At 40.6% G+C, this 27,602-nt stretch overlaps 1 protein-coding gene and 1 long non-coding RNA gene across 4 annotated transcripts in view; one reads left to right on the forward strand and one right to left on the reverse strand.

The window, feature by feature from the left end:
• LOC144382498 (uncharacterized) overlaps window positions 1–27,602 on the reverse strand; it is a 119,489-nt gene that overhangs the window by 56,055 nt on the left and 35,832 nt on the right. The window lies entirely within an intron of this gene.
• Window positions 955–8,751, forward strand: SLC30A1 (solute carrier family 30 member 1). The gene is made up of 2 exons (XM_036095738.2): window positions 955–2,252; window positions 3,919–8,751. Exons 1-2 carry the CDS (start codon window positions 1,631–1,633, stop codon window positions 4,818–4,820), a joined length of 1,524 nt encoding a protein of 507 aa, XP_035951631.1. The 5' UTR covers window positions 955–1,630; the 3' UTR covers window positions 4,821–8,751.

Consider the following 27,602-nt stretch of genomic DNA (forward strand, 5'->3'; position numbering starts at 1 on the left):
CTCTGGTCTCTTCTATTGACGCCGGCCGGTGGACGCCGCGAGAGGGAGGGTCTCAGGACCCTCGGCGGGGCGGGGGGGGGGGCGGGGGGGAGTGGGTCTTGGCTTTGCGGAGAAAAAATTCAAGAGCAAGCCATTTAGGGAAAGGGACAAAGGTGTATCTAGAAGAAAGGGGCTACTCCATAGATAAAGTAGCGGTCTCTCCTCCCAGGTGAGGAAGAAGACCCCCCCCCCCTTTGCCTCTAACGGTTTTGTAAGTTGTTTTTTTTAATTGGCTGACGTATAGAAAGGGGCTTACTGCTTAACTTTATCATTTACACTGAGCGGTGAGTTTTTCTGTTGTCTTAGGGTTGTGGAATTACCCACAGGGAGCAATTTTAAGAATGTCCAGCCTCTATGACTTTTACTGCCAGAGGGAGTCGGGTCTTGTGGTCTTCCATGAGTGGGATCTTGTGACTCTTTTTATGACCTGCTGACTTTTAGGTTAAGGGTCAGCCTAAATACCAAAATGGCTTTACTTTGGTCAACTTGTCTCCCGAGCCTCCCTTCACCACGTGGACTCAGCTCGGAGGATCAAAGTCTGTTTGCTGCCCGGCCCCCGGAGGTGTGCGGGGCGCCGCGAGGACCCGCACGGCCTGAGCAGCGGCCCGGCCATGCCGGGGGAGCCCGCCTGCCCCTCCCCCTCCTGCTGCACGCGGCCCGCGCCCCCTACCCTCCCCCACGACGCCCGCCGCTGCACCCGGCCGCGGCCCCCGGCCCACGCCCGGCTCCTGGAGGGAAGGGCCCCGCCCCCATCTGTTGGAGCCTCGACACCGCCCCCTCCCGCCCCGCCGAGCCTTCACCCAATAGCGAGCGCGGGTGGGCGGAGTGCGGAGGCTGTCGTGAGGGGGTTCTGGCCAATGGGGAAGCGTGCCGGGCCTGGTGGGCGGGGCGTCGGGGCCTTGTCACGCTCGGGTCCGTGTGAAAACGGGGGTTCCGAGTGCAAAGCAAAGTTTTTTTGTAAACCGTCTGCAAAGGCGGGGGGGCGAAGAAGGCGCCGGAGACCGGGCCGAGTGCAGCTGCCGTGGCCGCCGCCTTTTTAGCTCTTCAGGCGTCGGCTTCCCGGCCCGAGCCACAGCGGAGGAGACGAGCGAGGGGAAGACCTGCGCGGAGAGCCCTGCAGATGCTGGGAGCCTTCGTAGCGCGGAGCTGCCCGTCGCCCGCCCCCGCCGCCCGCCTGCTCCTGCTCCTGCTCCGGCTCTTCGTCCCCGGGCTCCGAGAGCCCCAGCGCCCCGCCGCCGCCGCCGCCGCCGCCGCCGCCGCCGCCTCGGCCTCTGCCGCCCCGCTGTGGGTGTGGGGACTGCTGGGGCTGAGCCGGGCCTCCGCGCCGGCTCTGAGCACCGACGCCTGAGGAGCTGCGCGCTGCCGGCCCGCCGGGGACGCCCGCAGGCGCGGGGGCTCGGCGGCTTGACCCCGGGCTCGTCCCCGTCCGGCCGCGGAGGCCACTCAGAGGTTTCCCGAGCGGCCCGGTCGGGCGGCGAGAGCCCCGCGCCGCCCTCCCGCCTCCGCCGCCGGGTCGCCGGCCGCCGGCGACTCGCCGCCACCGCCAGCGTAGCCGCGGGGCCGCGCTCGGCGGGCCCCCTGAGCCGCAGCCATGGGGTGCTGGGGTCGGAACCGGGGCCGGCTGGTGTGCATGCTGATGCTGACCTTCATGTTCATGGTGCTGGAGGTGGTGGTGAGTCGGGTGACCGCGTCGCTGGCGATGCTCTCCGACTCCTTTCACATGCTGTCGGACGTGCTGGCGCTGGTGGTGGCGCTGGTGGCTGAGCGCTTCGCCCGGCGGACCCACGCCACCCAGAAGAACACGTTCGGCTGGATCCGGGCCGAAGTGATGGGGGCTCTGGTGAACGCCATCTTCCTGACCGGCCTCTGCTTCGCCATCCTGCTGGAGGCCATCGAGCGCTTCATCGAGCCGCACGAGATGCAGCAGCCGCTCGTGGTCTTCGGGGTCGGCGTGGCCGGGCTGCTGGTCAACGTGATGGGGCTCTGCCTCTTCCACCATCACAGCGGCTTCGGCAACGACTCCGGCCACGGCCACTCGCACGGGGGTCACGGCCACGGCCACGGTCTCCCCAAGGGGGTCCGCGGCAAGAGCAACCGCGCCGGGGACAGCGACGACAACGTGACCCCGGGCGAGCAGAGGCCCGACCAGGAGGAGACCAACACCCTGGTGTCCAATAGCAGCAACTCCAACGGGCTGAAACTGGACCGGCCAGGTGAGGAGAGAGTGGCCACCGCAGGTGGTTGGGTCAGGGGAAGCCCGGACCCCAGCCTGGCCCTGGGCGGGATGGCCCGCACGCCCCCTGGTGCCCGCGCCGCCGCCGCCTCTAGCCCTCCAGGTCGCGCACCCGCGGGGCACACGGGGAAATAGGACTCCTTTCGGCCGGGTGCTAGCACCCGGGGCGCGCGGCTGGAGGTGGCGGTGGGGACTGTGGTTTGGAAAGCGGGCAGAGGGTCGGGAGGGGGCCGTCAGCCCGCTGCAGTCCACAGCCGCCCTGGGCCGCCCTTACGAGTGGTCCTTTCAAGGGACTGTCTGATTTCGGTTTTCACGGAATCATAAGTGCCTCCTAAGTAAATTTCTTGGCCGCCACCCCTTGGGAAACGGAGAGAATCCCCAATTCATCCTTAGTTGTTGGCCATTTGAAACCTTGCCCTGCCCAAGTAGTTCTTGTGCCCTTTAAACAAGTTTCTCAATATTATATTCCGAGCCGTCTAGCCATTGACTCTCCTGAGCTCAAAACCCTGGTTAGAGGTTTCTTTTAAGAATGGCAATGTGTATTTCAGTTAATTATCTAAAGTCTGAGCCTGATCTTGCAAATCCTAGATTTAGGACCAGTTTGGTAGTGTTTAACATTTCACTTAGGACTTTCCAAAATCATACTAAAATAAAAGTGATGGTAACTTACTCATCTTATTTTTTACTGGATGCTTTTCATTCTAAATATAATTGCTCTTGAAGGCGATTTGGAAAATGTTGAAAGAAAAGAGCCGGGAAAAGGAATCAACCAAAGCCCAGGTACCCAGGTTCTAATGACGTTAACAATTTGGTGTATTTCCTTCCAATTTTTTTTCATTTACATTTATTTGCTTAGTGGTATGATACTACATAGACAACTTGTTCTTTTTTGAAGATGCAGGATATCGTGTTAATGAAATTGAACTTGTACACTGAAAAGGTTTAATAAACAATTGAATTTCCCCTCACTCCCACTCTGCAAGGTGTTATTCCAAAGAAAATTAAGCTGTTCCGGTGTGTATACAGTAATTCCTTTAAAAGATGGGTACATTTGGTTTAAGAACTGATAGAGTAGATGGAGATCATTTATTTCAACTTTTCCTGAAGTTTATGATTGTTGATGGGTTTATATTTGATCTGTCAGTTTCTAAACCCTCTCCACCAAGAGATTCTGTGGTTTCTATTCATGATAAAAGTTTGAGTGAGCCACACCACCTTCAGGACAAAGAGTGACTGGAGCTGTGGGTCAAATCAGGCATTTGTAGTAGACTTCTCCATAGTCGCGTTTAGTTTGTGGGAGATAGCATTCAATTTTATGTTTTCTTTTTGTATATGCCAAAAAGCATAGCAGAATGTTCACAGCACCCCCACCCCCTCACAGAAAAGATGAACTTTTTTTTGGAGGTGGGGAAGTAGGAGGGTGGTGAGAATAGGGAGGCAGTAATCTTCCTAATGACTTGATTTAGCCCTGGCCGTTATGCCCTGGCTTGTTCCCAATATGTTAGTTTATACTAAACTGCCCTGGGCACATTTTTAAATTACGTTCCATGAAAAATGTTCACCTCTTTCACTAAAATGGAATTAGATGAAGATGTTTGTATAAACACTTTAATGTATTTGATACAGCATTTTTTCTTTCTTTGTAGATCCAGAAAAGTCCAGAAATGATGCGGTGGAAGTACAAGTGAATGGGAATCTTATCAGAGAACCTGACCATGTGGAATTGGAAGATGATGATAAGGCTGGACAACTTAACATGCGTGGAGTTTTTCTGCATGTCTTTGGAGATGCTTTGGGTTCAGTGATTGTAGTAGTAAATGCCTTGGTCTTTTACTTTTCTTGGAAGGGTTGTCCTGAAGGGGAGTTTTGTGTGAATCCATGTACCCCTGACCCCTGCAAAGCATTTGTAGAAATAGTTAATAGTACTCATGCAACAGTTTATGAGGCCGGTCCTTGCTGGGTGCTATATTTAGATCCAACTCTTTGCATTGTAATGGTTTGTATACTTCTTTACACAACTTACCCATTACTTAAGGAATCTGCTCTTATTCTTCTACAAACTGTTCCTAAACAAATTGATATCAAAAATTTGATAAAAGAACTTCGAGATGTTGAAGGAGTTGAGGAAGTTCATGAATTACATGTTTGGCAACTTGCTGGAAGCAGAATCATTGCCACTGCTCACATAAAATGTGAAGACCCGACATCATACATGCAGGTGGCCAAAATCATTAAAGACGTTTTTCATAATCACGGAATTCACGCTACTACCATTCAGCCTGAATTTGCTAGTGTAGGCTCTAAATCAAGTGTAGTCCCATGTGAACTTGCCTGCAGAACTCAGTGTGCTTTGAAGCAATGTTGTGGGACACGGCCACAAGCCCCTTCTGGAAAGGATGCAGAAAAGGCCCCAACAGTTAGCATTTCTTGTCTAGAACTTAGTGACAATCTAGAGAAGAAGCCCAGGAGGACTAAAGTTGAAAGCATCCCTGCTGTTGTGATAGAGATTAAAAAAATGCCAAACAAACAACCTGAATCATCTTTGTGAGTCTTGAGAAAGATGTGATATTTGACTTTTGCTTTAAACTGCAAGAGGAAAAAGACTCCATTGAAATTCTAAGTTTGCCAAGTAGTGTAATTGAAGTCCTTGTCTGGTCACACAGTTTAATTCTATTTTTGTAAGAACATAATGGGACTGCTTAACAGAGTTCTATATTACAACTTTGTGATTATTAGTGCAGAGTACAGCTATGCTGTAACAATTTTGGAAAGCCAGTTTTAACACTATGTTACATTTTTGTTTAAAGTAAGTATAAACCTTATATAACATAATGACATTTGATTTCCAGTTTTTCCATGGTAAAAAATTAATTAGGGGGATAAATAAATTACAATTGTTACTGGAATTTCTCTGCTTTTCTTTCCCCCCAGTGTTATACTTTGTTTTTTAGAATTATAATCACTAAACTTGAAAAATCATCAACAGGTTTGCTTCCTTTGACGTTTTAGGTAATATTTACTTGCCCTCTGAAATCATTACATAGCATGTTTTTCAGAATGACTCATGGATATTATTAGGAGAAGTTCCTTTTTTTTCTTTACATGGGGTATTTGTAATACTAAAGATCAGTTACTATCCTGGATTCTATATTGCTGAGTATTATTCTAAATAAACAGTTGAGATAATTAACAAGTTGAACTACAGTTTACATATAATAGGGCATACAGAGAGTAATAGCAGGGGAGAAGGTTTACCAAATTAAATATTTAGATTGTTGTAAGTTAATATTCAGACCACATTTTTAAATTATTGGGAGAATTTTAACTCATGTTTTCTTTTACCAAAGTTAGTCTAAAATGTGGACATATTCACCAGCATTACTTTCTCTGAAAGATTGGCATTAGGAACATTGAGCTGAAAGTTTACTTATGAAGTATATACGGTAAATATTTTTAAGGACATTAAAGCTAATCTGATAGTTACATGTTAAATGCAAGCTTATTCGTGTAATCTTTCAAATTGTAGATATTTAAGCAAAAATTAGAGTCATTTCATGGTGACCAATCGTGAATGGATTCAAACGGAGATTTTTTCGAGTACAACCAGCAGTTCTTGTGCTTTGCCCGGAGCCATTGACTTAGGAGAAAAAGGAAATCTAATGGTTAATGCAATTTGGATATTAAATTCTTAAAAAACAAAGTTAAGGCAAAATTAGTAATTAAGATTCTGTAGGTCATCCTGTCTTGACATTGCTCAGATCTTGCAATAGTGGCTTATTTTGTAAGATGCCACAGTATCTACACAGGAAATTGTTCTTGGCTATTTCATTGTTGCTAATGGGTTTCGAATCCATACACAAATATTATTTAAGGATATTTAAGTTATATTTTTCTTGACAGAGAGGGGTTATGCTTTGTGAAGAAACTAGATTTTTGTCCTCGTAAGGATGAATATTAATATCAGTTATCATGTATAGCTCTATTTTTCTAGAAATAAGGTATCCTGACTACTTCAGTAACTTTTATAGCTGACTACTTTTGGGATGGCTCTCTTTTGGGATTTGAAATAATTCATTGTTTAATGGGTCTTAAGATGAAAGTGTTGGCATTGGACAGTTAACTTTTTAAAGGGATCTTTTGTGGTAGATGGTGTGTTTTTTTTCTAGTATAAGCCTATTGCTGGCAATGGGCCTATTTAAGAACAGCCGATTTTTCCAATGAGAATGAGGTAATTTTAGGAACACAGTTTGTAAGTTCACATTTGCTATAATGGGCCAAAACCATAACCCACCAATTTGCAATACATCTTGATCTTTTAATACTCTTATCTGATAATTGTGTAATTCAATTCCTAAACTGGAAGTTACTTTGGATTTTGCAGAAGAAATTTTTTAAACATGAAATTCGGGAATCTCATCATATGGGTAAAGGAGAGAGCTTCAAACTGTACTGTATCACGTACATTCCTGATTCAACACTTAAAACTACAAACCATTTTATTAAGATCTTAAAACAATTTATGTTACAGAAACATTTTGGTAATGACACATATAATAGGATAACTGGTAAAATACATTCAGTGGGGTTTTCTTGACAAATGCTTTATTGGGTCTTTCTTAAAGGTTGTATAATGTATAAAACATCAGCTAAATGAGGATTTTTTTTTTTTTAATGGTGTATAAGCATGGGACAAGGGCTTTTTTTTTTCCAGAAGTGCTTTGAAGGTAACAGCCTTTAGATTTCAGTTATTTCACTTTTCATAATTTTTAAATCGCTTATATGTAACAAAGTGGTACCATAGAATTCTTTTTTCAGAGGACTTTGTCATAATAGCAAAATCCGTGGGCACTGACTCACCTTTTGAGTTTTAGCAGAGAATTATTTATTTCTTGACAATGCACTTTCTAACCCATTTTTAGCATTATCTTTTAAAAAATGCTTTTATATTTAAATATTGTGGGATTTAAGTGTCATTTCCAAAATAGCTTATTCCTTCCTGAAAGAAAATGAGGGAAATACCCTGAATTTTTAGGAGACTTAAACCCAATATTTAAATATGCTGTTTTATAGCAATGCATCAATTTTAGGAGGTGCATATCTCCTGCTGGCTCTTTTATATTTGAGCAAGATCAGTGTATTTAGAATATGTGTTTAGAAACTTGTCTGTTGTCTCAGTTTAGTGAAAAGGAGGTGCTGCATGTGCCTGAAATAAAACAACTCCAATTTTTCCAAGCCAAATGCCGCCTTAGTGAGGAGAGATTTCCTTCTCTGTTGCCACCTTTCAGCTTCTGTGATTGTTTAATAAGGGTTTTTTGAAGGGCATCTGCATTGTAAAAATACAGACTAGAACCTTAAAAAAAGTCAAAAAAGGGCAAAAACTTTGGTGTATGAATTTTAGCATTTTAGAAAACAATGTTTGAATAACTAAGGTATGTAATTTGAATAGGAAAAGTTTCCATCAAGAGCACCTTGGAAAAATCTCAGTAGGTAGAAGACTATGTTAACATGTTTGTATCCTGTTAACATGCTCAGTTAATTTTGAATTTTTGAAAGTTTTGAGGGAAAAGGGCCTATGGAACCTAATGTGAAGTATTTAGTAGGCTAACTGGTATTAAGTTGAAGATTCTTTTACTGTGTATAAGCAGATCTCATTTGAATGATATAAATGTCATTTACCTGCTGTCTTAAGATGTTCACACATATACAAATAGGGAGAATAATTCTACAATATAGAAATATTTATTTTAATAAGTATTCAGTTTCAGTTAAGGCATAAAACAGTGTTAAAACTCTTGGGAAGGTGGAGGTTTTTTGGTTGCTTTTTAAATGGAAAACTGTCAAATACAGTGTTTGGCCATCTGAAACGGGAATTGTAATAGCACTATTTTGATGTAGCTCTACCGATACTATGTGGCGATGCTATTTTGTTTTACTAACAAGCTCTGGAATATTTAGCAGTCATTTTCACTGGCACAAGAGCCTTTTGTATGTCATTCAGTTTAAACTTTTAAACCAAAAATTTTGTGGTCCAGCGTCTTTGGCAAAAAGATGCTGAAGGGAATGTAACATACAATTATTATGTGGCTATATATAAAAAGACACAAATTGCCGTGTTATGGTCCTGCCTTGAAACAGCACAATGAAGTGTATCAATGTATTCTGTGATTCTTTATGAAACTTCCATGTTGTGTTGTTTTGTGTCGACCATAGCCTGTCTTTTGGGCCAGATGTGGCACAGTTAAATGCAACTATCATCTCATTAAATGCAGATGCAGATAAAATGTCCTTTAGTGCTGCAACATTTTACCTAACTTTTTGTATGTTTTATGACCGTGCGTTGTTTTCCAAAGCTGTTCCTACCTCACCATGAGGCTTTATGGATTGTTATGTATTATAAATGTTCTTTATGAGACAGACTACTGTGTTTCTTCTCATTTATTAAAAGTTAAGTAGAAAAATAAACTAATTTTAATATCTGCTTCATTGTTTTGTGCATGTGGCCTCCCCTCCTATACTAGGTTGGGTTATGTAGACTTCAGGTGTTTTAAAGGGAAATTGCAGCTTAAGTGTTGCTAGGTGTACGGGATGACCAGGTTATAGGATAGTATTGTGAAAGGAAAAAGATGGGCAAAAATTGCAATAGAAATAGAAAGGGTAACACAGCAAAGCCTCACTAACATGAAATAATCAATGGCTGTGAAATTTTTTTGTTACAAACATTAACATTACATTATGTAATTACAGGTTAACCTGCTTCTTTTGGTTCTTGCTATTTGTGAGCATAGTTACTAACAAGGATTATTAAATACTTTACAATTTCCTTAAAGAACTTGTGCTTCTGGCTAGGAGATAAGCAGGTAAAAACTGCATAAGAAAAAATCACTTGGCAGTAAATGGCAATAGATAAATAGAATTGATAAATACGTAATACTCCAAAGAAGGGATGAAGATCTTTGGAAGGATTCATGTAGGTTAAAATTGAAAGGAGGGATGGGGGCTGAGAGGCAAAGGGGCATGGAATGGAGGATTGAGGATCAATACGGTGGAACCTTGTTAAAGAGAACGTTGAAGGGTGCTTGGGTGGCTCAGTGAGTTAAGCATCTGCCTTTGGCTCAGGTCATGATCCTGGGGTCCTGGGATCCAGTCCCGCGTCGGGCTCCCCACTCAGTGGGAAACCTGCTTCTCCCTCTCCCTCTGCCTGCAACTCCCCTTGCTTGTGCTCTCTCCTTGTGTCAAGTGAATAAATAAAATCTTTAAAGAAAAAAAAGGTTGAAGTGCCATGTGCCGTGTGCCATGTCACCCGGTTTGAATTTGGTTTTATAGGAATGGAGGAAGCCTTTAGTATTTGGATAAATGAGAAAGTGGAAAAGGATACAGCATAGATTTGGAATGGCAGACAAAGAAGAGGAAGACAAATCCATTTACTAGGTGTTCAGTGCTAAGAAAATGAACTAGTTCTCAAATACACGTGCCCACATCTACATATGCCACATTTCAGTTGATTCCAAATACATCCTTTTTTTATACTTTTAACATTTCTGAAATCAGAATGCATAGATAGAATCAGTAGTGTCTTACAACTGTTGGCCAACTTATTTTCTTATTTGGATGTGTCTTACGGTTAAGGATTCAGAAAAGAATTCTCAGGCAATACGGTCTTTCAAGAAGTATTTGCCAACATTCCCTAGAATATAATTTCATGTACTATGCATCGCACATCTGGATGAAAGCTGTTGCTTTTGAATGAGACGAAAATAAAAAGTCGCGGACAACATTGTTTTTTTGAAGAATTTCATAGACATTTCTGTGTCTTCAGAATTGACCATTTTTGCTCCCCCACTGTAGGCTATATAGCCTTTTTTTTTTTTTTAATCAAGGAATTTATGGCACTTTGTTGCATTTGCTTATTTACAAACTTGTTTCACTTTGTTGAACAAACTTTGTTATAACAAACTTTGTTACAAACTTTTAGACCAAACTGTGAGGTCGGAGTGTCTGTATTTCCTCAGGATTTAGCACAGGGACTGGCACACTCTAGGACTTCAAAGGTGTTTGAATGAATATTGAGGAATGGTGGGACTGGAAGAAAAACTCTTCGTAGCTAAAATACACTGAGCACTGAAGATACAGTAATAATACTATTAATAGCTATAATATTCTGAGCCCTTAGAAAAACATACTAAGGGACACACCCTTTCACTGAATTCTTACAAATCATTAGGCATATTTCATTATTCCCATTTTACAGACCTATTCAGTATCTGACCCAAAGTCATCTAGCTAGTACGTGATAGAACTGGAATTCTGCAAAGGGGTCCACCAAGTAGCTTGCTTTCCCATCACTTCAAATCATCAACAACCAACTTAAGTAGATTGAAAATGAAGAGTTCTCTAATTTTCATCCGAGCAGCAACAGAAAGGCAAAAGAAATGAGGAAAATAGATTTTAAAGCATTTGCTATTTATTTTAAAAAATCATGGTAGTCACCCTATGAAGAATCAGAACTTTTCTGAGTTATTAGACTTTCTTACATTATGGTTTAATGTCATTTTTGTTTTGAATTACGTGAGGGACAGCAATAACAGTCTTTTTTAGAATTCAGGGCCTCTCCTGGCTTTAATCTAGCCTCGTGGACGACTGTTAATCGTTACAAACTGGTAGTATTTTCACCTAAGCTACCATATAGCCTTGTCTCAGGTATTAGCTGCTTCTGCTAGAACACAAAAACTAGAGCTTACATTTCCTTTAATGCTGAAAACAGTGGGTCTTTTGGGGTATGAGTAGCAGAGGTGATTGAATGAAGTCAGTGTGGATGAGGAGACACAGGCAGAGGACCATCTGCTTTTCAACAGGGGTGCTGTTAGCATTTGGGTGAGATAATTTATCCGAGTCCAGGAGTGTCCCATGCACTGAGTTTAGAGACCCTGGCCTCCTTCCACACAAATGCCGGTAGTTCCGCGCCCCCCATCAAGACACCCTGTTTTAAATGTCCCCAGGGGAGGCAGAATGGCCCATGGGAAACCATAAAAGCTAACCAGTGAGAACTCCCTCCTCCAGCCTCTCCTACACAATCCAAATGCTACATCTAGTCTCCTCCTTTTACATAGACTGGTACCAGAGAGGCTTCCTGTTTTGTTCAAACCTCAGTTTCAGGAACCATGCTTCCCTGCTGCATAGTCACATAGAAAGTAAAGTCTAAAGATGTGATTTCTAAGACTTACAACCATTGATAGGATCAGGTAGACAGGAACTCCTCTGATAGGTTGAGAAGATTGTTCTGCCCCAGAAAGCAATGCAAATGCGGCCATCTGATTTGGTCATGGAACCCTTGGCTATCTCTTTTGAAATATAAAGTAAAAATGCGTTTCTGGCAACATAAAAGGGGTTAAAACCAGTGCCTTTTGTTAAAGTGCAAATTAGAATATTCAAACAGAAATTGAGAATGATTTCCCCCATTTTCTTTTCCTAATGGTGAAAATGACTAGGACAATGTTGGACAAAACCTATCAGGACTTTTTATAGCCGGAACCAAGAGTGACCTTCCATGACACCTGCCCTGGGCTCTTGCATCAAGATTCCTCTGGAAGGTGATAGTGATGCAGCAGTGTTTATTGATAAAGCCGTTGGGTGTTGAGTTTCTACACATTATTCAGAGTCAATGAGCTGAAAAAATTAGGTAGCATATTATGGTAGAATAATGATCCTCTAAAAATGTTCATGTCCTAATCCCCAGAAGCTGTGAATCTGTGACCTTACATGGTGAAAGGACTTTGCAAGTATAATTCAGTTAGGAATCTTGAGATGGGGCGATTATCTTGGATAATCTGCATGGACCAAATATAATCATAAGAGTCCTTAAAGGAGGAGGCAGGAGGGTCAGAGTTAAAAGATAAGATGACAGAAATATGGATGGTAGAAGTAGTGTTGCCGTTAGAGAAACTGGAAGATGCTCCACTGCAGGCTTTGAAAATGGAGGGAGAGGCCGCTAGCCGAGGAAAGCTGATGGCCTCTAGCTGCTGGAAAAGGCAAAGAAACAGATTCTCCCCTAGATCATCTGGAAGGAATACACCTCTGCTGATGCCTGTACCTATTCCATAAGACCCATTTTGCACTTAGGGCCTCCAGAACTATAAGGTAATACATTTGTCTTGTTTTAAACCACTAAGTTGTGGTAACTTGTTATAGCAATGAAAAATGAATATACATATATCACTGTGTAACTATAATGTATACACTAAATTTGTGATTTATTATTTTGCTCTCATTGGAGTTAAATTACAGACTAACTTGTAAATAAAATTTTATGAGAAAAGGGCTAGACCCTGTAAATGGTGATGTAGCTTTTTGTTGTATGCTTATACAGTAACTGCCATCGGATAAGTCAGTGAATGAAATGTTGATCTGCAATGTTAACGTGAGAAGGAGAGGTTCAGGTTGAATAGGACATACAATGCTGTTTTCTTTATGTATACATGTCGTCTGAGTTTGTATGTTGAGACACCAAGCTTTAGGGATAAATAAGTCCTTAAGGGAACTGGTGGGAGTCCAGACTTGCTCGTGTGTTACCATGAGACCCAATCTGAGCAAAAGGAGAGCCCATGGGCAGTGAAATAACGTGGTATGAATTGGAGATGTCATCCCGGGGCATTCAGCACAGCAGCCCCCCCTTTCTGCTCCTTACATTTCCTCCTTTTGTCCCACTTGGTCTCTCCTCTCTATTCTCTCTATCCTGCTCTTCCTCAGCCCAACCCCTTACTAGGCATATGACCTTGGCAGGTTGGAGACCCCGTGGAGTTTCAGTTTTCACAGCTGTGAGATGGGACAGTGCATCCTTTATGGGGTCCTTGTGAGGATTACATGGAACAAAAACTAAAATGTATCTAGCACATTCTGTGTTCTGGCACTGTGCGAAATGTTTAGCCCATGTAATCCTCATAATCACTCCATGAACGAAATGTTATTATTGTCCCCACTTATTTTTTTTAAGATTTATTTATTTTGAGAGAGAGAGAGAGAGAGAGCAGGGGGAGGAACAGAGGGAGAGGGAGAGAGAATCCCCAAGCAGACTCCCCACTCAATGTGGAGCCCGACTCAGGGGTCGATCCCAGGACCCCGAGATCCTGACCTGACCTGAAGTCAAGATTCGGACACTTAACTGACTGCGCCACCCAGGTGCCCACTACCTCCACTTTAAATATGAGGAAACAGGGTGAGAGAATTGAGTGATTTCCATAAACCTGGTGAGTAGGGGAACCAGGACTGAACTCAGCTCTGTCTAGGCCATGTCTGTGCTCTTGGCCACGACATCAGCTCCACGCAGAGTCAGCCCAGTCTCTCACCTCCGGGGAGAGTATGCAGTATGAGAAGCACTGAGCTCTGCAGTCAGACGCCCTGGCTTCAGATCCCAGACTCCAGAGCTGTGTGACGCTGGGTAAGACACCTAAACTTTCTGCCTTCGTTTCCTCATCTGCAAAATGAGGATAAGAATAGTATTTCTCTTAGAGGGTTGTTTAAGATTAAATGAATCAATATAAGTAAAGCACTTTGAACAGTCCCTGCTCCTTATTAAGTGCTCAGGAAATATTAGCCAGTTATTTTATTCTCTTCCTATTTCTTACTTTCTCCCTTCTTTCCATACTTCTCTGCCCCTCCCCCCAAACCCAATTTGTGACACTTAAAGCCTTGCTTAATCCCTTTCTTAACTCTTGGACTTACACCAGTTCTCTTCAGTGATACCACATTTCTGTCTTTCAAAGTCATTGGACATTTTCCCCCTTGGGTGACTTCTGTAACAAACACCATCTCAGGAGACAGGAGTATCTGGAGGACAAACAGATGATTACCTAGTGATCTGTTCTATGACTGCTCTGGGGGAAGGAGGGAAGGAGGGAAAATGATTCAGCCTCAAAACAAGAAAGATAATTCCAAGGATCGCATAGGCCGAGGGAGGAGCGGGTGTGAGCTGCTTCCATGGACTCCGGTGTTTGGTGCGGGCTGTCTGCTCTCTCGCTGCGGAGCCTGGTGGCGATTTCTGCTCGGGGCGGAGCTTGGGCCCAATAGTTCTGGGATCTTTCTAGCTGAGATGTGGGGATTTTCTGAGAAGTCCTTGTGAGGGGCAGTGGTATGGCACAGCGAAAAGAGTCCAGGGTGATTTTCCACTGCCCTGGCCCTATCACCTGCAATTCCAGGGAGACACATCCAAAGGAGGTAATGACATTCACTTCCACTCTCCTCCTCTTCCCCTTCCTTCTCCTCCCAATCCCCTCCCCCCTCCTCCTCTTTCTTCTTTTTAAATCAATGGGTAATATAATTTTCACTTTTTTCCCCCTAACGGGACTCTTTGAGAACCTCTGAGTGTGCAGGCAGTGAGCATGCGGGGTAGGTCTGGTGAGCAAACTCCTGAGCCAGCAGCTCAGGCATTTTTACTGAACACCACGGGGGCTGTGGGCGCTTGAGCTGCTTTAGAGTTTTCAGCTGTGTTTTCCCGCTCTTCATTATTACTCAGCGGCAAGTCACATAAGGAACACCTATTTGAAATAGAAGTTAATGAACAGCAAAAAAACAAACAAACAAACAAAACCAATGATTTTGCAGATTTGCTTCAATATCTGCTTCCCTGGATCACTCTGCCGTGGTCGTTTGGTAACTCTTATTTTATAGAACATCAGAGTGTCTACCCTCTTCCAAAATCCACGGTACAAAAGAGAAAAGATGGTGCTGGTTCCATCCCATGAGGTTTCTCATTTATTGAAAGTCAAGACTGCTCTTGCCCACAGTGTGGGATTTGTGGAGAAGGGCTTGCAAAGAGCAACCTGAAACTTCTCTTACCTCATCGGTTAAAGCACAACACTCGCATTTTGTATGTATTAAAAAAAAAAAAGCTAAATTTGTGAAGTGTGTCAATTAGGTTTTGTTAGGTTTTGAAAGCACTTTTTGTCTATTTTTGATGCCGGAACAACATAGTAATATTTCAACTTGTACTTTAAAACTATATACGTGTATACGTAAATACATGTGCCTACAAATATTTTTTCTTGCTTAAATAAATAAAGGTCGGTCAAACGACTTACACCACTTGTGAAACGGCAAAAAGTTGAAATGCGAGATCACATTGAAAAGAGACTTATAGAATAATTTTAGTGATATATTGATTTAAAGTAAAAATATTGTTTCCTGTAAATCACTTACTCTACGCAAAAGTGACAAAGTACCAGGGCCCGGTGCCAAATAAGATGCTGGTGGTTGTGGGGGTGAGATTATGTGCACTTGAATGTGAAAGGCTGCAGCAAGTCGCCAGGCTGGAAAGGGCAGAGGTGTGGGTTGTCCTGGGTTCTTGGCTGTCCCGGTTCTTTTTTAGGGGCAGGAGCAGTGTTCAGAGACATTGGTCGGGAACAACTCTGCTGAGGGCTCGGGCCGGAGGGGAAGTTAAGGGACAGTGTAGGCACCTATGGTCCATCAGGGCCCAGCTCTGTATGGACGCAGACCTACTGTACATCGGGTGTGGTGGTTCGCGCATGGGTCCCAGAGACACACAGATGGGGGCTGGAGTCCTGTGACCTGTCCCTTTCCTCTTTATCACCCCGGGCGCATCACTTTGGTCTGTTTGGGGATAACAGCAGTATATGCTGTGTGGGATTGTTGTGAGGATTGAAGGAATAATGCATGTACAGTCCTTGGCACAGGGCCTGGTATTAAATAAATGCTCAGGAAACTATTATTGGGCCTCACTGCAGTCCCAGGAGGCAAACGTTCTCCCTTGACCAACCACAAAATGAGGTTTAGTGAAACTAAGTTTTAATCTAGATTATTTTTAAAAGATTTTATTATTTATTTCCGGGGGGGTGCAGAGGGAGAAGGAGAAAGAATCCCAAGTAGACTCGGCTCTCGCTGAGCCAGATGAGGGGCTCCATCCCACCACCCCGAGATCATGACCTGAGCTGAAACCAAGAGTCCGGCGCTTAACCGACTGGGCCACCCAGGCGCCCCTAGGTTAATTATTAAACTAGATTAAGTATTCATCTAGGGTAGGCTTACGTTCATATCAGGGCCTCCAAAGCTCTTGATTTTCACCTGAATGCCACACTTAAACCTTGTGGGGGTTTTCTAGGATTTCACCGTTCTCCTCTGAAGTGCAGACTGATTTATTCATTCAACAAATACTTACTGAGCGCCCCTCATGCAGCAGCGAGCGCTGGCGCAGTAGCCGTGGGCACAGACCGAAATCCCTGCCCTTGGGAAGTTTACAGTCTAGTAGAGATAAGATAAAGAAGTGCAATGTATATTAGATTAGCTAGTGATGGATTCTAAGGAGAAAAAAGAAAGCCGGGAAGAGCGCTCAGAGAGTTTGGGTGTGTTTGTGTGCCTGTCGGTCGGAGGGAGGGTTGCCGTCAATATTTTATTTTATTTTTTTAATATTTTTATTTATTTATTTGACAGAGACAGCGAGAGAGGGAACACAAGCAGGGGGAGTGGGAGAGGGAGAAGCAGGCCTCCCACTGAGCAGGGAGTGGGATGCGGGGCTTGATCCCAAGACCCTGGGATCATGACCAGAGCTGAAGGCAGACGTTTAACGACTGAGCCACCCAGGTGCCCTGGCCGTCGATATTTTAGAAATTCATTTTTAGAAATTTTTAGAAATTTAGAAATTTAGAAATTCAAATTTAGAAATTCAGAAAACCTGAAAGAATGAAAGAGATATTTGAGTAGAGAGCTAAAGGGGATGCAGAAGCAAAAAAAAAAAAAGAAAAAAAGAAAAAAAAAAAAAGGGGATGCAGAAGCCAACCCCTGGAGTTTCTGGGGAAAGAGACTTCCAGGCAGAGGGAATACAAGGGTAAGGCCCTGAGGTGGGAGCTGGTCAGCTCCTAGAGGCCAGAAGTGGATGCCCTTGGGGAAAGATCTGTGCTCCTAGAAAGAATTTATTATTTATTTGATCAGGCTGAGAATCAGCTTTCTTCCCCCAAAGCAGGTTTTTCTAACACTTGGACTTCCCTTTAACAAGCTGCCACCCCTTGGTTGGGTCACCAAAGCCTGGGGTTGAAGCAAGGGGAGGAACAGCGTTGGCTTAGTGGCGGTCTGATTTGTTGTGTAATAGCGGGGACTTCCTAGATGACTCAGCAGGGTTCTGTGCTTGACAGTCAACCCAGCGGATGAGGAGCTCCAGCCCCAAGACTGCCCAGGTCCAGAGGATCCCCCGCAGGGCAAAGGAAGGGACTCTTTCTCTGAGCCTGATCTTGATGTCATTTAGCTGCCTGAACTCCTGGAGCTTTGCGCAAATGCTTTATCCCTGAAACAGAGATCTTCCCCCTTAATTTTGCCTCCCTGGAAAAAAAAAAAGAGAGCCTGCTGAATGCGGTGGGTGAGAACATGGACTTTGGAACGGGAGAGTTGGTTTAAGTGCTGGCTGTGGCAATTATGAGTTCTGTAGCCTTGAGCAAGTGATTGACCTGAAAAATGAGGCTGTTCTTGCTTAAGTCTTAGGAGAGTTCAAGTGCAGTGATGTAGGAAGTGTGCCTAGCACAGTGCTAGCAATTAGTAGAACCTCATTGGATGATCACCACGATTATTCCTACCCTCTTGAGCATTCCCATGCTAGCAAAACAGCCACCCCACTACTCTGTCCAGTTCCTAATCCTTACCCAAATATTGATAAAATTGTGGCCCCTGTATGTCCAGAATCACAACTGAAAATGGGTGGCAGGTTCTCCATATGCAAAGTAAATGTGCCTTGGAGGAACTAAGGTGGGAGTAGGGGTGAAGCCATATCAGACTAGCTGGTTAAATTCAATCAACTTTTTAAAAATTAATTTATTTTTTTTATGTAGTGTTCCATGATTCATTGTTTGTGTATAACAACCAGTGCTCTATTCAATACGTGCCCTCTTTAATACCCATCACCAGGCTAACCCATCCCCCCCCCAACCCCCCACCCCCCCCACCTAGAATCCTCAGTTTGTTTCTCAGAGTCGACAGTCTCTCATGGTTCGTCTTCCCCTTGATTCCCTGCCCCTTATATAGAAGGGGTGGGTGTTTTTTTGCCATTTGACCTTAGAATGTGTTATTCTCTTTGTGCCATTCCTTAGGCTCTTCATTTACAGATGGATTCTGGTGAATAGAAACCTGTTTTGAATGTAGCAAGAGAGATCACTACTTAAAAAAAAAAAAATCTACATTGTGTGTGTTTTAAGAATGTAGATTAACTATCTCCTAAGGGTTCAGGTTGCTAATTTTGTGTTTGCAGAATCGTTTGCTATTCATCAAATATTTCTGTGGATATCTGCAGAGTTATAGATCCAAAGGCTTTGCACTAGAGTTTTATTTTCCCCATATATACAGGGTTTGTAGGGGATGGAGGGATGGTCATTAGCCTGGGATTTAACTTGTCTTGGGTGAAACCCGTGTGGGGCAGTGGAGGTCAATGAGTTAATGCTAGTCACCAGCAATTAAAGGCCTCCAGAGACAAGAATTTGCACTCCAGCTGCCTTCCCCTCCGTCCCAAGGCACCTCTGGTCAGTGTGGCCAAAGCCATCCACTCAGCTCTGGAGTTTTAAAAACTAAACTCATTCTTAATTGCACAATTTATACCCAGACTCATTCTCTTAGTAAACAATTCAAATGATACTGACAAGGCTCAAGGACGTTTCCCTCCATTTTCTAGGAGTTTTTGAAAAAATAATGGATTTTGAATTTATCAGAGGTTTTCATTTTCTACTGTTCTAATTCTATGGTTTTTCCTTTGATCTAATCACCATCCCCCTGTAATCCTCAATTTGGTGTGTGTTATTCAAGACCTTCTCCTATGTGCATGTATGTGTGTGTATGTATATGTATGTATTGATACCTATGTGTGTGCATATATATGTATTCAATTAATATGGATATCATATTTATATAGGTATTTAAGCCATATTCATATATATGTATATGCATATATTAACATATAATTGATACCTTTATTAATTTATGCAGGATTATTTTCTGTGGTGGTTGTTTCTCAACTGAATTGGTTTGCAACTTACTTCTTTATGCAAAAAATATGCAGTTCATAGAGATTTACTTTTTCATTTGGAACTACTGCATAGTTTCCACTAGTGATAAGTTTATTTGGTCAGGCTCCTGCTGATGAGTATTTAAGGTGGTCCAGGTTTTCACTCCTGGAGACAATTTTGCAATGAATTATCTTTAATTGCATTTCCTTTTGCACATGGGTCTGCCTTTCTAGGAGGCTGATTTTAAGAAGTGTCATGGGGTATATGCAATTTAAATTTATTAGATACTGCCAAATTGCCCTTCCAAGGGTCAGTTTAAATTCCCACCGACAGTGCATGAGAGGACTTGAAAACTTCTCATATTATTAAACTAAGATTCTTGTCAAAAGTTTGTGGTACTTTCAATTTGGTTTTAATTTGCATACATCTGAATACCAGTAGAGTTGAGTATTGTTTCATGTCTTTATTGGCCACTGATATTTCTTCTTCAGTGAATTTCTTATTCAAATTCTTTCCATAGCTTTCTCATTCAGGTTGGTCATCTCTTTTATACGAATTTGTAGGAGTTTTTAAAATATATTCTTGATATTAATTATTTTTTTCTCCTAGGCTATTGCTTGTTCTTAAATTTAGTTTATGGTATCTCTTCATACACAAAGCATTTATATTTTTGAAGTAGACAAATTAATTACATTTTCTCTTTATAATTTTTGCTTTTTGAATCTAGTTTCAATAGACATCGTGAGCCCCATGGTAATGAACATTTGTTATGTTTTATTTTAATACATATACATATATAATTCACATATACATACATATATGTAATTCACATGGAATTTATCATCAGGTATAAAATTTATTTTTTGAAATGAGTAAGGCTCAAATATATATATTATACATATATTCAAATATATATATTTTTTATTTTTGATTATTTTAAAACAACTCACAGATACATTACTCATGATTATTATACACTACTATTTTTTAAAAGCCTTGTCAGTTAAAAAATATATATGTTGAAATATTTACATATTCCTAACTCACGAGGCTTTTTTTTTTTAAGATTTTATTTATTTATTTGAGAGAGAGAGAGGGAGCAGGGGGAGGGGCAGAGGGGTAGGGAGAGGGACAAGCAGACTCCATGCTGAGCGCGGAGCCCTACATGCGTCTCGATCCCACACCATGAGATCACAACCTGAGCCGAAATCAAGAGTCAGACGCCCAACCCACTAAGACACTCAAGTGCCCCCTAATTTACAAGGCTTTTAAAAATAAATAACAATATATAATAATCATACCTGGCAAAATTAGTAAAAATGTCTCAATATCATCTAATACCCAGTTCAGGTTAAATTTTCCTTGATGGTTTAAAGATACATTTTCATGTTTGTTTGAACTGGGATCTAAACAAATTAGTTGGGAGGGGGGCTCCTGGGTGGGTTGGGCATCTGCCTTCGGCTCAGGTCATGATCCCAGGGTCCCGGGATTGAGCCCCACATTGGGCTCCCTGCTCATGGGGGGAGTCTGCTTCTCCCTCCCTCTGCCTGTTCTCTGGCTTGTGCTCACTCTCTCTCTGTGTCTCTCTCTCTTGCTCACTCTCTCTCTCAAATAAATAAATAAAATCTTAAAAAAAATTAGTAGATGGGTATGTTTCTTGATTTTCTTCTAATCTGTAGCAGTTCTGCCTCCCCTCACCATTTTTATTTCTTTATGAATGGTAAGGAGATACTATTTTATTAGTGATCTTCTTGGCTTCTACATTTTTAATCACTCACACCACAATTCAGACTGCTAGATTCGTTGTTTGGGTATTTGTTTTCGAGGTCTTGACTTTTTTTTTTGTAAGTCTTAAGTTTTTTTAAGTTTTAGGTTCATAGCAAAATTAAGAGGAATATGCAGATTCCCCATCTACTCCCTACCCCCCAGGCACAGCCTCCTCCAGTTATCAACATCTCCCACCAGAGAAGTACATTTGTTACAATCAATGAATCTACATTGAACGATCATAATCACCCACAGTCCACAGATGATCTTAGGGTTCATTCTTGGTGTTGTACATTCTATGGGTTTGGCCAAATGTACAATGACATGTATCCATCATTATCCCTTCACTTTTTCATGTGATTAATTTGGTGACAAAACTGGTCATTTATCCTGAAGAGCTTCCTGTGTTCAAGGTGTGTCTGCCTCATAATGTCATTTAATGTTCCTGGCATTTCCTGAAAACTGTTAGTTAGACTTAAGTCTTCGTTAGATTCAAGTTCAAATGTTTTGGCAAGGATATCATGACATTTTTTAATGGGGTAACTGGTGTATATGAAGGGTAGTGGTTTGGTTCTGTTTTACTTTGTTTATATCTCAATTTTGTATTTGGCCATCTTGCTAAATTTTGTGATCAGTTATAATAGTCTGTCAATTAATTTTCTTATATTCTCTAGACAAACCATTATATCATCTGTTAATAATGGCAGATTTTTCTTTTCCCCCCAACATTTATACATTTTATGTATTTACTGCATTGGAAAGAGCATCCTATAAAATGTTGAAGCATAGAGGTGATACTTAGTCTTTACCCACTTTAATGGGATTGCTTTAGTGCTTTACAAAAATGTGCCACCTTTGTTGTATATTTTGGTTAATGCTCTTTAACAAGTTTATAAATCTTTGTTAGTTTTCTAGGAGTTTATTTAAAAAATCATGAATGGATTTTTAATTTGTTATCTATTGAAGTGATCATCTGATTTTCTTCTTTAATTTCATTAATATAGTAAATTATAATAATAGATTCTCTATGTGAGCTATCTTTGAATTCTCAGTTCAATTCTTTTTAAAAACTTTTTTAAATTTAAACTCAATTAATTAACATACAGTGTATTATTAGTTTCAGAGGTAGCATTCAGTGATTCATCAGTTGTGTATAACACCCTGTGCTCATTACATCATGTGCCCTCCTTAATGTCCATCTCCCAGTTACCCTATTCCCCCAGCAACCCTCAGTTTGTTTCCTATGATTAAGAGTCTTTTATGGTTTGTCTCCCTCTCTGATTTCGTCTTTTTTTTATTTTTTCCTCTCTTTCCCTATGCTCCTCTGTTTTGTTTCTTAAATTCCACTTATGAGTGAGATCATATGATAATTGTCTTTCTCTGATTAACTTATTTCGCTTATCATAATACCCTCTAGTTCCATCCACATTGTTGCAAACAGCAAAATTTCATTTTTTTGATGAGTGGGTAATATTCCATTGTGTATATATACCACATCTTCTTTATCCATTCATCTGTCGATGGACATCTGGGCTCTTTCCATGGTTTGGCTATTGTGGACATTGCTGCTATAAACATTGGGGTGCAGTGCCCCTTCGGATCACTACATTTGTATCTTTGGGGTAGTAGTACAATTGTTGGGTCCTAGGATAGCCCTATTTTCAAATTTTTGAGGAACCTCCATACTGTTTTCCAGAGTGGCTGCACCAGGTTGCATTCCCACCAACAGTGTAAGAGTGTTCCCCTTTCTCTGTATCCTCGCCAACATTTGTCATTTCCTGACTTGTTAATTTTAGCCATTCTGACTGGTGTGAGGTGGTATCTCATTGTGGTTTTGATTTGTATTTCCCTGATGCCGAGTGATGTTGAACATTTTTTCATGTGTCTTTTGGCCATTTGGATGTCCTCTTTGGAGAAATGTCTGTTCATGTCTTCTGCCCATTTCTTGATTGGGTTATTTGTTCTTTGGGTGTTGAGTTTGATAAGTTCTTTATAGATTTTGGATACTAGCCCTTTATCTGACAAGACATTTGCAAATATCTTCTCCCATTCTGTAGTTGTCTTTGGTTTTGTGGATTGTTTCCTCTGCTGTGCAAAAGCCTTTTATCTTGATGAAGTCCCACTAGCTGCTCATTTTTGTCTTTGTTTCCCTTGCCTTTGGAGACATGTCTAGCAAGAAGTTGCTGTGGCGGAAGTCACAGAGGTTGCTGCCTGGGTTCTTCTCAAGGATTTTGGTGGATTCCTGTCTCACATTTAGGTCTTTCATCCATTTTGAGTCTATTTTTGTGTGTGGTGTAAGGAAATGGTCCAGTTTCATTCTTCTGCATGTGGCTGTCCAATTTTCCCAACACCATTTGTTGAAGAGACTGTCTTTTTTCCATTGGACATTCTTTCCTGCTTTGTTGAAGATTAGTTGACCATAGCGTTGAGGGTCCATATCTGGGTTCTATGTGTCTGTTTTTGTGCCAGTACCATACTGTCTTGATGATTACAGCTTTGTCTCAGTTCAGTTCTTACTTGGTCTTTTAATACAATGCTGATTACAATGTTGATTTCCCAACATTTTCTTAAGATTTTTGCATCTATCTCACAGTTATATTGGACTCTAAATTTCTTTTCTTTTGCTATCCTTGTTTGGTTTAAGAATCAAAGTTAAGCTATCATCTTCAAATGAGTTGAGTGGTTTCCCACCATTTTTTCCATGCTGTGGAAGAGGTTATATAAGCTAGGAATATTCATTTCTTGGAGGTCTGGTAGAATTGTCCCTCATAATTATTAAATATACTTTGTATCTATAGTCATATATCTTTCATTTTTCTTAATGTTTACTTTACCTTTTGTTTTTCTCTTTCATTATATTTACCAAAGGAATATCTATTACATTGTGCTTTGCAAAGAGACTCATTTAGTTTTAGACACAAGTGCAAATTTGTTTTTAAATTGTTAATATTTAGTTTCAATCTTTTTTTATTCCTTTATTCTATTTCAATTGGATTTATTTTGTTTCTCTTTAATTAGCTTAGTTTTTTAAAAATTTTAACTCATTTGTTTTTTAACTTTACAATTATTTAATGGGTATTTAAGATTATAAATGTTCTGACTACTGATTTGGCTGAATCCTTGAAGATTTCAATATGTACTACTCTCATTCTGGATCATTTCCACATAATATGTCATCACCATTTTGACTTCCTGTTTAATCCAAAGGTAAGTAGAATTTGGGGAGCTAGTTTTTTTATGGTCTCTAATTTCATTGTATTATAGTTAGTGAATGAGGCTATACAAAGTCAACATTTTAGAATTCGTTGAAATTTCTTTTGTGGTCAATACATGATCAATTTTGTGCAAATTTCATGTGTATTCCATTTGTTTGTTAGGAGCAATTTGTTGATTTGTGTTATTAAAACCCTCCCTATATCCATAATTATTTTTTGTCTGTTTGGTTAGTCATTTTCTGGGAGAGATGTGTAAAACCCTCCCACTATTGCTACATACTTATCAATTTATACTTGTGACGCTATCAGGATTTACTTTATATATTTTAACCTTGTGTTTAAGCATCTCAATAATCATTGCTATTATATCTTCTTGAGAGATTGCTCCTTTTATTAATACAAAATATTTCTTTTTATCATTTTTAATGCCTTTGGCCTTGAATTCTGTGTAGTCTGACACTTATGTTGTTACAGCTACTTTCACTTCTTTCCATTTACTTCATATATCTTGTTTCATTTCTTCATTTTTCATTTTCCTACATCATTTTTTTTAAGTACATCTCTAGTTTAAAGTCTATGGCTGGATACTTTTTTTTTTTTAAAGATTTATTTATTTATTTGAGAGAGCGAGAATGAGAGAGAGAGAGAGAGAGTACACGAGAGGGGGTAGGGTTAGAGGGAGAAGCAGGCTCCTCGCTGAGCAGGGAGCCCAATGCGGGACTCGATCCAGGGACTCCAGGATCATGACCTGAGCCGAAGGCAGTCGCTTAACCAACTGAGCCACCCAGGCGCCCCTGGATACTTTCTAAAAATACAATTCTAGATTCTGTTTTTTAATGGACAAATTTAACCTGTTCATATTTATTGAGACTACAGATTATTTACAATTGGTCATGCCATTTTGTGTATGTTTTATATTTCCATATGTTAATAGTTTTGCTTTTGTTTTTGCTTTCTGCTTTTTGCCCATTTTATTTCCTTTACTTATTAGAAAGTTTTACATTCTACTTATATTTTTGTAGGTGCTTAAATCCCTTTAAATATTTAACATATATTCTTAAGGATACCTTTTTTAAAACAATGGCTAGAGTTCAATCTATTTTTTTAATTGAGGGATAGTTGGCATAAAATATTATATTTGTTTCAGGTGTACATCATAGTGATTTGACAATTATATACATTACAAAATACCACAATAAGTGCAGTTACCATCTGTCACCATACAAAGTTATTATGACATTATTGGCTATATTCCCTGTGCTGTACTTTTCATACCCATAGAGTTCAATTTGTCTGTATTAGAGCCCCTTGAACAGGAAACTTAGCATGTCTTTACTTTTCTCCTCTCTCATTCCACTGCACAACCACCCATGCTAATATTTTTTACAGTGTATGTTTTATTGTGATAAAATATATGTACATAAATTTTACCACTTAACCATTTTAAGTGTGCAATGAAGTGGCATTGAGCACACTCACATTATTGTGCAACCATCACCACTCTCCATTTCCACAATTTTTTCATCATCCCAAACAGAAACTCTGTACCTATAAAACTATAATTCCTCTTTATTGCTTTCCTCCAGATCTTGGTAACCTCCATTATATTTTCCATCTCTCTGTATTTACCTATTCTAGGTACTTTATATATGTGGAATCATATAATATGTTCTTTTGTGTCTGGTTTATTTCACTTAGCATTATGTTTTCCAGACTCATCCGTGTTGTAACATATATCAGAATTTCGTTTTTTAAAGGCTAAATTATATTCCATTGTATGGATATACCACATTTTGTTTATCCACTCACTTGTTGACGAACATTTGGGTCATTTTCACCTTTTACCTTTGGTTAATAATGCCGTGAATATTGATGTGCAAGTATGTTTGAGTCCCTGCTTTCAACTCTTTGGGGATATATACCTAGAAGTGCAATTGTGGAATCATGGTAATTCTATGTTTAACTTTTGGGGAAACTACCAAAATGTTTTCCACAGTGGTTGCACCATTTTACATTCTCACCAGCAGTCCTCTGGGATTTCAATTTCTGCATATCATCCCCAACACTTGTTATTTTCCATTGTTTTGATGATGGTCAACATAATGCATGTGGAGCAGTATCTCACTGTGGTTTTAATTTGCTTTTCCCTAATGACTAGTGATATTGAGCATCTTTTCATGTGCATATTGGCAATGGCATATCTTTTTTTGGAGAAATGCCTATTGAAGTCCTTTGCCCATTTTTCATTTTGGTGGTTTGTATTTTTGTTGTTGAGTTCTGGAAATATATATATATATATATCCAAATATATATATATATATTTGGATTTTTCTCCCATTTTGTGGGTTGTCTTTTCACTCTCTTGATAGTGTCCTGTGATGCACAAAAGTTTTTAATTTTGATGAAATCCAAGTTATCTGTTTTTTCTTTTGTTACCTGTGCTTTTGATGTCTAACCAACAAATCATTACCAAATCCAATGTCATGAGGATTTTCCCCTATATTTTCTTTTCCACTAGTTTTAGTATTCATATTTAGGTCTTTGATCCATTTTGAGTTAATTTTTGTATATGGTATGAGGTAAGGAACCAATTTCATTCTTTTGCATGTGGAGATCCAGTTTTCCTAATACTATCTGTTGAAAAGACTGTCCTTTCCCCCATTGAATGATGTTATTATGGGCTGAATTATATCCTCCCCCCCAAGATTCATATGTTGAAGTCCTAACACCCAGTACCTCAGAAATAGACCATATTTGGACATAGGACCCTTAAAGAGGTAATTAAAATTAAATGAGGTCATATGGATGGATCTTAGCCTATATGACTGTGTTTGGAGGTAGAGTCTTCAAAGAAGTGATCCAGTTAAAATGAAGCTGATAGGGTGAGTCCTTAATCCAATATAACTGATCAGATGTCCTAATAAGAAGAAAGAGACATTAGGAATATGTTCACACACACACACACACACACACACACACACACACACACAAGAGGCCATTTGAGAACACAACAAGAAGATGGCCATTTGTAGCCTAAGGAGAGAGGCCTCAAGAGAAATCAAACCAAATTTAATAATACTAAATTTTCCAATTCATAAGCATGGGATGTCTTTCCATATCATCACCAAGAGTAATTGTTGATATTACCAGGTATAATTACCAAATTTATCAAGGGTTTAGTTCTAGAAAGTTTTGTTTCTTTTTGTTTTTTTTACAGTAAACATTTATATACACCTAAATATAGATATAACACAAAAAATATACATACATGTACTTTTGTGTATGCACACACACATGTATTTCACCTCACTACTTCTTGAAACTCACTTATTCCTCATGGACTCATATTTCTTCTTATTGGAA

Source organism: Halichoerus grypus, chromosome 7 (genome assembly GCF_964656455.1).
Source record: "Halichoerus grypus chromosome 7, mHalGry1.hap1.1, whole genome shotgun sequence".
Lineage (NCBI taxonomy): Eukaryota > Metazoa > Chordata > Mammalia > Carnivora > Phocidae > Halichoerus > Halichoerus grypus.